This window comes from Chelmon rostratus, chromosome 8 (genome assembly GCF_017976325.1).
Source record: "Chelmon rostratus isolate fCheRos1 chromosome 8, fCheRos1.pri, whole genome shotgun sequence".
NCBI classification, from domain to species: Eukaryota; Metazoa; Chordata; class Actinopteri; order Chaetodontiformes; family Chaetodontidae; genus Chelmon; species Chelmon rostratus.
This window is the reverse complement of record NC_055665.1, coordinates 16,427,352-16,437,472: the sequence shown is the minus strand read 5'-3', so window position 1 is coordinate 16,437,472 and position 10,121 is coordinate 16,427,352. Positions and strand designations below refer to the sequence as shown.

Sequence of the window (10,121 nt, the reverse complement as noted above, 5' to 3'; positions counted from 1 at the left end):
AATCTGGACTCTGATTAACTCTGGTCCCTGTGTTTATTCACCTTTTATGGGCCTTAACCAGTTACTTTACATTTTTATGTATCTGTATAAAATAAGCAATATAGTTAAACATAGGCTAAAATATATTATAATATAAAATATTGTGTAATATCGTTTTCGTACGTCTGAGGAAGCGGATCTGACGTCATTTCTGCATGTCGTTCCTGGCCGATAAAAAACAAACATGGCGGATTGTGAAGACGTTGCTCCTGTTTATTTAGCTATTAGCAACATTCCCGTAACATTTCGCTCCGCGGACCTGAGAAATTATTTCAGCCAGTTCATAGAAAGCGGCGGTTTTCAGTGTTTTCACTACCGACACCGACCGGAGGTTCTCAGGGAACAACCGGGGACCGAAAACACGGCGCTCGACGGCGAGGAGGGCAGCTCGGAGGCTGCCCAAGTCACAGAAAACGGCTCCGGGAAGAACCAGACGGTGAAGTCGTGCTGTTGTATCGTCTCACTTCATGAAAAAGAAGCCGACAGATTCGTCAGAATGTATGCGGGGAATCACTGGATCAACTCGAAGGGGAACTGGCTGGCCAAACGTTGTGTTGTAAAAAGAGTAAAAGTTTCAAATGACAAAGGTTAGTGAGACGTTATGTGTGTTTAATAAAATATGTTTATTATGGCTCCGCAGGGAGCTATACGTAAAATAGATACAAGTCTGTTACATTACAAACTGGGCTTATGGAGTTGTTGGCATTATGGGAAGTGTAGGATCAAGTGTTTTGGGAGCTAGGTCCAATTAAGGGACCAACAGTCAGAATATATTGGCCTCTGTTGTAGGTATCATGTTAAATCTGATTCTTCTGAGTCCTTCAACAATAAAGGTATCAGTCTAAATTATAATAAAAGTCCCCACTTAGTCAAATGGAACGTCCCTGTTCCATTTAGTTTGTAATTACATGAACAAAAGCAGTGTCTCTTGGCATGTTTGAAGTTACAATCCCCAAAATGCTTGATAATTTCCCTTGAACAGTATATTAATTATCAAAATTGCTGCTGTGTAATTTTCAATCAAGAAACTAACTGATTGATAGACCACATGTTTTTAAAGTATAGCTTGTTCTAAACAAAAACTGCTCGGTTAGATAAAGACCACCTAGGGGGCACCTACATCATGGCTTCTACATTTACTGTTTATTAGTGGAAGTTTGTTGTCTTGGTTAGTTGTGATGTGAAGTGTTATCACTGTTTGTACGTTTAATTGTTTTTTTTTTTATTCTTTCAGATGACGGGTCATTCCCGTATAAGACAAAGTACGAGCGACGGCACCGAGTGTCCTTAACGGAGTGTTTCACAGAGGCTGACCTCAGAAGTTTATCTGAGCTGAATCCTCCTGCTCTGATGCAGAACGGGAATGTTGGCACACCGGTGAAAGTGTTCCTACAACTCATCCAGTCCTGCCGATTGCCTCCTCGCCTCATCCGGAAGCTGGGCCTCACTTTTCCCAAGACCGGCTCTAACCGCCGTTATGGCAATGTACCTTTCCAGTATGAGCACACTTGGACACTTCCAGCCACGGAGGAGACTGTATTAACAGCTACTGGGCATGAAATATCAGGACCAGGCACTTTTACTGCTCCACCCTCAGGAAAGAGGCAACTAGGTGATCGCGTGGAAACAACAGATGCTGATGAGCCACAGGGAGAAGAGGAGGATGCACAGTCAAATGCAGATGATGTGGGTTTAAATCATTTATAGTATGTCAAATATAAATGTTATCGTTAGCATCTGTAGGCTGTGATATAGGGCTGTCTGAAATGTCATCATCATCCCTTCGCTGTGGTTTTTAAATTATTCATTTTGCTGGTTGTAGGATGATGACTGCTGTGAGGAGTGGGAGCGCCATGAGGCTTTAAACGATGATGTAACAAGCCAGGAGCGAAGCAAAGAGAGGCTGTATGAAGAGGAGATCGAGTTGAAGTGGGAGAAGGGCGGCTCAGGCCTGGTGTTCTACACTGACGCCCAGTACTGGCAAGAGGAGGAAGGAGGTATGCAACAACAGCATTCATAATAGAGTTTTACAGTTTTTACTTGATGAAATGTTGATTATGTTGATGAAATGTTGATTATTTTATTCCTTTTTCTTTTTAGATTTCGATGAACAAACGGCAGACGACTGGGATGTTGACATGAGTGTTTACTACGATAAAGGTATCTCAGCTTTGCTTTACATCTGTGATCACCTTGATTGACGAAGGGAAGCAAACTGTGATTTTTCCCTGCAGAGTCCGATTTTCTTTAACCCAGCTCTTGCACTCACAGATGGAGGTGACATGGATGCCCGTGACTATGTCCGAATGCGGCATGAGAAAAGGCTGAGGGAGGGTCTTGAAGATAGATCTGTACACAGTCAGACTATTGGCAGCTTTGAGAGGTTTACTAAGGTAGGGAGCTGGCATGTAATTTGACTCCTGTCTTTTCTATCATAGCCTATATGAGCAAATTTGTAAGTTGTTTTTTTTTTCTTTTTTCTTTTTAGGGCTTTGGTCGTCGTGTGATGGAAAAGCAGGGCTGGAAGGACGGTGAAGGGTTAGGAAACAGTCAGATAGGGATTTCTGAAGCTCTTGAGAATGAAGGTCAACATCCCAATTGCAAAAGAGGCTTTGGGTACGTATGAAGACAGAAAACAGAATCAACATAATTGCTTGCATGTTTTGACTGAGTGGGCACTGTTTTTTAGTGCGCTCTTGATGCTATTGAATTTCTTTATTGCAGGTATCATGGAGAGAAACTGGTCTTACATTCTGTCAAAAAGCCCAGAACAGATTTCCATATATCTACAGTGTACGATAAACCCAAAAACATTGACGAAGGTGACACGTTGCTGAGACGTCAACCAAACACAAGTATGAAGTACAGAGGCTGGCAGCCAGGTGGCACAATTGGACCACGAAGATGACATTAATTAAATTATTATTATTTTATGTCATTTATACTTACTAATTTGCCTGACTGAGTTATTAAAACATTTTTCAAACCTTTCATTCCACATGTGCTGTTTTTGTCGTTTAAGTTTTTAATATGCTTCTGTAATGTCTACTAAGTCTGTCATACGAAAACTTGTCTATGTCTGAATGCTTCACTTTTGAGATATATGTATAAGATGTATTAATAATACATTAATTATTAAATAACATAGAAGGTGCCATCACAAAGGTGTTGGGCTCTGAAATTAGAGTAGCTGTTAAATGAACAACACTGGTTTTATTTTGAAACGTTGGTTACGTAACCCGGATGTACTTTAGAGTAGCTTAGCCAGTTAGCTCGCAGCCGTTATACGCATGCAAACAAAACAGTAGCGGTAGACGGTAATTATCCACCAGTATTTATTACATTTACAAATTAAGGGTCAACAATGTCGTAATAGAAATCGTAGCTAGCGTTAGTTACACTTCTTTGTCACACAGAACCTTTTAAACAACTACATTCCTATTATTACAAACTCCATTAAATAACTTACGTCTGTTAGCTAAGCTACCTGAATGTATTGAGCATATCGAGGTGAGTTGTTTCTTTCGTAGTAAAACATGCTTAACTTGCGCCTCTTTCAAGCTAACATCTGACACTGACTGACGTGACCCTCCCAGGTAGCCCCCTGGATGCTGACACCCTGCATAGGACAGCATACGTGACACCCTGGTCCCATCATCTAATGTGGTCCTCCGCAGCTCTCTAGTCCCCTCGACACTGAAGTCATGTCCAGCCAGACGCGAGTGACGCCCTCTCTACGCTTCGGCCAGGTGGTCATCGGACCTCCGGGCTCAGGAAAAACCACTTACTGCCAAGGGATGCAGGAGTTCCTAACTCACCTGGGACGCAAGGTGGTGGTGGTGAACATGGACCCCGCCAACGAGGGGCTACCGTACTCCTGTGCGGTAGATATCTCAGAGCTGGTCACCCTGGACGATGTCATGGAGGGCTTGAAACTGGGGCCCAACGGTGGACTCCTGTACTGTATGGAGTATGTTGAAGCAAATCTGGACTGGTTAGAGAACAAGCTGAAACAGCACAGTGACTGTTACTTCTTGTTTGACTGCCCTGGACAAGTGGAGCTCTACACCCACCAGAGTTCAGTAAAGAATATATTCTCCCAGCTGGCCAAGTGGAATTTCAGGGTGAGCCTTACAAACATTCAGGCATGGAAATGATGTTACGTCCCCAGAACCTTGAACCGATGCTCTTTCCATACAGTCGCCAGGCATGTACAACATTAACATGATATTAAAGTGATTCTACCTTGCATGTAGGTCTCATAACTGTCGTTCTCCCACACTTTCTCGCTTCTTTAAGCTGACGGCAGTGCACCTTGTGGACTCTCATTACTGCGCTGACGCTGCCAAGTTCATCTCTGTGCTGTGTACCTCCCTGTCCACCATGCTGCACGTGGAGCTTCCTCACGTCAACGTCCTCTCCAAGATGGACTTGATTGAGCAGTACGGCAAACTGGGTAGGTTGAGGGCTGTTGGCGTTTCCTCAACCAACACTGATGCTACCACACACACACCCACACACAATACTCTAAATGAGAGAGAGCATTCTTTGTTCCATTTCTTTGCTCCAGTAATTTTCTAACACTCAGAAATTGATTTATGTGCTATGGTAATATTTTTCCCGTCTGTATTCTTGTACAGCCTTCAACCTTGACTTCTACACTGAGGTGATGGACCTGACCTATCTTCTCGATCACCTGGCTGCAGACCCCTTCTTTAAAAAATTCCGCCATCTAAATGAAAAGTTGGCAGAAGTCATTCAAGATTACAGCCTTGTTTCCTTTGTGCCCCTCAATGTACAGGTATCACTGCTTGCTTTATTCTGAATGGCTGGCCCTCATACTCTGGCCCGATATATTTTAGACTTATTGGTACACTCTCACCAATAGGGCCTAATATTGCTACAGTTCCATCAAGATATGCTTCAGTGCATTAAAAGTAGAATCACTGAGGATTTCCTTATTTCAGAAGTACTGGGGTTGGCTGAAGCTAATGTGGGGGGCAATTGCATGTGGCTGAAATCAACCTTCAGAATGTAAAATAACAGAACTAATGAAATATATTTCATTTAAATTATAAAGCATGTACCAGCCTGTAGTTATTTCAGGTGTATATCATATCATATTTTCTCTCGACGGCTCATTTTGTGACACCGAAAAAGATATAGATTTCTTTCCATGTGACCCAACTTTATGTGTTGTTGCTGCAGGAATGTCAACACAGAGAATATTACCCCCCGGCTACATACAAATCTTGCCTTTTTTTTTCTTTTCTTTTTATTGCTCAGTCACTACCAAATGTCAAGTTTTTCACAGACCTAATGTAGCCTGACCAGCTTCATCAAACATTACTCTGTCATATACAGAAATGAGGCTTTAAAAGGCTCAGTCTCAGCGTAAAGGCCAGAATAACTGGCTGAAAGATTCGAAGACTAAAACATTTTCCACAGTAATACATTTTTATTTATTAAAACTCATCTCATGTTTTGATTGAAAGCAAATTTGGTGCAGAATATTAATGAATTTATACTTAATTACTGTGTCTGGAGCTCATGTTAGATAGATTTTCTTGTGAATGATGCAAGGGGAGAGAGTGAGAGATCTTGAGTGGACAGCGTAATAAGAATTGCTCCTTTATATTTTATGGGTTGTGTAGGAGTTTATGACCCACAGAAGACAGTATAACTGGCCCGAACACGTTAAACTCCTGCATATTTCATTTTGTCAACTGGTAAAGCATAAATAGTTTTTAGCATTTGAAATTGAACACTGGATCAATTTTCTGCAGATGGATTGAACTGTTAAAAGGGAGTGGGCTGTGTGCACACTGCATTCCTTCCCTGACGTTATTCTTTTATGGAGACTCATATGAACCTGTGTGTGTGTGTGTGTGTGTATCCACAGACAGGAGTCTAGATCGCCCTGCCATCAGCTGCGCATGGGACTAGTAATTTATACAAATGGCAGGTTGGCGCTCTTGTTTAAACAGCAGCTTCTTAACTTGGTTACCAGTGGTACTTAATAATGCAAATTTGAAAGGGAAAACACCTCTGACCTTGAGAAAGACAAGGTGCTAAACTATTGAGCATTGCAGGAAGTTTGGGGTTTTCTGGATTTGGATGCATGTGTATCTTATCTCAGAAGGCTTGATAAATATTCACATTTCCAAGAATTAAAAAAAAAACTTTTCACAGGAGAAGTCTGCCTTTATGCTGTTGCAGCAGATATGACTGGTGGGGGAAAACATAGGAGAAGAAAACGACAACGTGTGAAATACATCACATTTGACACTGTTTTGTGATGTGATTAATTCTGTATTGCTTTCTATATTTTGTCCTGGTTACTCTGAAACCAGAAGTTGCGTTCTCTTGAAACAACACATTGTTTAGGTTTCAGTGAGAGTTTTTTCAGCAAATATTTGGTCATCAGGGACTTTCAGTGAATTTCTTCGGGGAAAACCCCTGAGACCGAATGCTTCTCTTTTCTGCCTCCAGGACAAAGAGAGCATGATTCAGGTCTTACGAGCAGTGGACAAAGCCAATGGGTATTGCTTTGGAGACCTGGAGGAGAGGAATCTGCAGGCCATGATGTCAGCTGCTGTGGGGGCAGATTTCCAGTTTGACTCGTATCCTTTCCTAATCACTGTGGTGACTCACTGTGACTCATCTGGTTTAAAATCAAACCTTAAGATTTACGGGAGGTGGCTGAAGTACTGAGTACTCTGATGACTTTTGATGAATTGTATCTGAAAGTGACCTGAATCTAACATTTAAAAATATGTTATTTTATATTTTCCTTAACAGTACTCCAGTACTCTTGGAGTGCAAGAGCGGTATGTTGAAACCAGTGGAAAGACTGTGGAGGAGGAAGTGATGGACCTGTAAACTGAAACAGCCCAAATAAAAGGACAAAACTGGTTGCCTTTTTAGCACCAGTATACCAGTGGAGTCTTGGCAACATCCATCTCAGTTGGCCTGAATTCTGAGCCCCACTACAAAAACAGTGGAGGGATGGAAACTAAATTTGGGTGCTGAAGATCCTTCAAGGTGGCACCACCCCTCATAAAAATCACAATAAGGACAACTGGAGGGAGTAAATGCCGAGCTTTTCTACAGTTATCAATGGGTGTGAGTAATTGTGTGTCTCCTGAGACAACAACATGGAAGTCTTCAATAAATCTCAGAACATTTTCTGAAAATGTTTCACATTGTGAATTCCTTCTTGTTATATTTATCTTCCCCATATTTTTGAGAACAGTTACGCTGGTGCAGGTCTGTACGGCCATTTGTTCTGAAACAATAAAGTGGCTGCAATTAATACATTGTTTTTGTCTTTTCTATGGGAATGAATTAACTGAAAATATAAGGTTCATGTTGATAGCCGTTGCTGCTAATTTTAGAGTATCGGTGCATAAATGAAGTAAACTAAACTGTGTTCTGTGTTTGAAGTTTTTCCGTTTGTAATTTGTAAAGAAGAATATGGCAAAGATAATACAGAGGACCTTCCTCCTGCGTACCCTCCTGCCATGTGCATGTATTAGTGAGGAGCATGTCTGACAGAAGGATGCAGAGAACAGACAGCACATTTCCCTTGATATGCAGTGGAATATAATGGAACTTGACAATCGGCAGTGCCTCAGAGATGCAAGTGCAATGTGAGTATGTGCGTGTGTGTAGTGGATGGGTAAATATTAACAAGAACACTACATATTTTATGTTTATACAACAAATTGTAATAATCTTGTGCATAGGTCAAATACTGAGCGCCTTGATATCCAGCGAATTGGATTCCTCAGATTTAAGAAGTGTTGTGCTGCCTGAATAAATGTAATACCAAATACTGTAATACTATGCATAGTTCAGATCATGATAGTGCTGTTATAACAGAATCATGCATTTGCAGAGCTTCCTGTTATATCTTTTTGTTCTTTGCAACATGCGGGGTAAAACAGGAGAAATGTTTAATACCATAAATCTAAAGAAATCATGTGCTTCTTACGCATCAAAAGTAGTAATGACTTTGGCGTAGACCAAGCACTTGTATGTGGCGTCTGTCTTACGCCCAGCAGGTGGCGCATGTGTTTGCAAATCCTCCTCCCAGAGCCACAAAAGTCTGCTCCAGCTTTTCAAAACACCCAGAGCAGAAAAATTAAGTCAGGCGGGGAGAGGAAGCTACATTAAATCTGTTTCTGCACAACTGGCCCTGTGTCTGGTCTCTGGGATGGAAGACCCTCTGTCTCTTTGAATGCAACTAAAACTCTCTTTCTGAACTTGAAGGAGTTGTTCCCCACTGCTGCTGTCTTTACTGTGAACCCCAGGTTCAAAACCCAGCATTTCAAATGCACCTCTAACATTAAAACAGTCTCTAGACGACCTCACACACGCACGCACGCACACACACACGTTAAACATGAGGCTCCGCGTGCGTGCATCGCCGAAGTCGGACCCACTTCGCGAGCTCGCGCTGATGTGGGAAATCACATTAACCCTGCGTGGTATGATGTGGCTGTGAAATTATACGTGTACAGCTTCCAGCCTGCAAAGCTTGCTGCCATCCATGCATTAGGGGGGTGTGTCAGGCAGAATGCTAAATCGTGTTCCGATGTTTGTACATGTGATCAAGTATGCCTTCTCCCTGGTACTTCCTGCCTTTTTTTCCCCTGTAAGCCCCCTAGAGGTAGATGTGTATGCGTACGCGCGCGCATGTGTATGCGTGAAAGAGAGACTGTGTGTGCGTGAGTGTGTGCGCGCGTGTATCGGGAGTGAGAGGAGAAAGGCAATCTTGTTCCACTTAAACCCAAAATCTGAATTTGAATCAATACCCAATCGAACTATTAAACGCGTCATTAACCTTGCAATGTGTTTGCATTTCATTCTTTTTAATAAACACTCTCTCAGCCTACACACACACACAAAGACACAAACACACACACACACTTCTCATTACCATCCCACCCCTACTCAATTCTGTGCACACACCCTGTGGATGCCAAAAATGTCTGCTTCATTTGACTGAGGAGGGAAGAGGGGGGGACAAATGTTCCATTTTTCTAATTGTTGTGAGACTTTGAAACTGTTCATGCATCCTCTGTCTGGTAGATAAGGTTTTTTTCTCTCTGTACGACGTAGTTCAGTGTTAGTATTGTGTGCGCGCATGTGTGTGTGTGTGTGCGCGCGCGAGAGAGCTGGAGCCTGTGCACCCATCCCCCCACACTCAGCAGAGGAGTGTTTCTGCTGGAGTGAGAGACAGACAGAGAAGAGAGGAGAGGAGAGGAGAGGAGAGGGGGTGGTAGAGCAGAGCAGGCAGGGGAGGGAACAAGAGGGAATGTGCATTGGTAGTCTCGTTTGCTGCAAGGCTTCCTCCTTCTGCTGTGGAAAAACCTGTGTGTGTTGCCTTTGCTTGCCTTTTTTTCAACTGAATATATTTATAGTATGACTATCACTACTCTTACCCCCCCAGTAAGAATTATAGATGTGTGTATGGCAAGCCATGCTAAATGAACTCTAATTTAACACCCATGTTGCAGTGTATGCAGCACAGCCCTCCACACTTGCAGCTGTGGCAACCACATCTATGCAAACACGTACGCTTGAAAAATTACATAGATTTCTTGAATTAATTACTTCCCCTCATACTGATCACTCATGAAATTCACCATGCATGCGCATATGTTTCTAATGCGCAGCCTCTTGGTCGGTTTATTTAAAGCACATTGTTTTCTCCGCGCTGCTATAGCAAACATTAATGAGTTGGTGCACGTTAGACTCTCTTCATGTGGAGAAAATATTCCACCTATGTGTCAAAAAAGAGACAATGTGAGGCTGTGAGACAAAAGTCCGCTCCGCACTGGAGCGCATCCAGTCCGTGTGTTGCGGCCATCTGTGCGGCTCAGTAAAATGGCTGTATCTAGCGGAGCCTCGTGTTGGTTGGGTTCGCTCCCTGCCTCTACCCGGGCTCAGTAACACAACTCCCACAACAATTTCTGTAGCTTTTTTACGCATTGTATGGAGCCTCCATCATATCTCTAACCCATTTGCGGAAGCGGAACCGGGGGGATGGAAACCGGATTCGATCCGGTGTAAGG

At 42.6% G+C, this 10,121-nt stretch overlaps 2 protein-coding genes across 3 annotated transcripts; both read left to right on the top strand.

Moving 5' to 3' along the window:
• The first annotated feature begins 212 nt into the window (after window positions 1-212).
• Window positions 213-3,030, top strand: gpatch3 (G patch domain containing 3). Its single transcript, XM_041942780.1, has 7 exons — window positions 213-626; window positions 1,274-1,725; window positions 1,862-2,036; window positions 2,140-2,199; window positions 2,311-2,432; window positions 2,528-2,655; window positions 2,764-3,030. Exons 1-7 carry the CDS (start codon window positions 224-226, stop codon window positions 2,945-2,947), a joined length of 1,524 nt encoding a protein of 507 aa, XP_041798714.1. The 5' UTR covers window positions 213-223; the 3' UTR covers window positions 2,948-3,030.
• A 272-nt stretch (window positions 3,031-3,302) lies between these two features.
• gpn2 (GPN-loop GTPase 2) lies at window positions 3,303-7,341 on the top strand. 2 transcript variants are annotated; one of them, XM_041942831.1, is made up of 6 exons: window positions 3,303-3,549; window positions 3,636-4,163; window positions 4,339-4,495; window positions 4,680-4,840; window positions 6,532-6,662; window positions 6,849-7,341. In XM_041942831.1, exons 2-6 carry the CDS (start codon window positions 3,744-3,746, stop codon window positions 6,919-6,921), a joined length of 942 nt encoding a protein of 313 aa, XP_041798765.1. In that variant the 5' UTR covers window positions 3,303-3,549; window positions 3,636-3,743; the 3' UTR covers window positions 6,922-7,341. The 2 variants fall into 2 exon arrangements, with proteins under 2 accessions (XP_041798765.1, XP_041798766.1); XM_041942832.1 differs by having other exon boundaries at window positions 3,307-3,356.
• The last annotated feature ends 2,780 nt before the right edge of the window (window positions 7,342-10,121 follow it).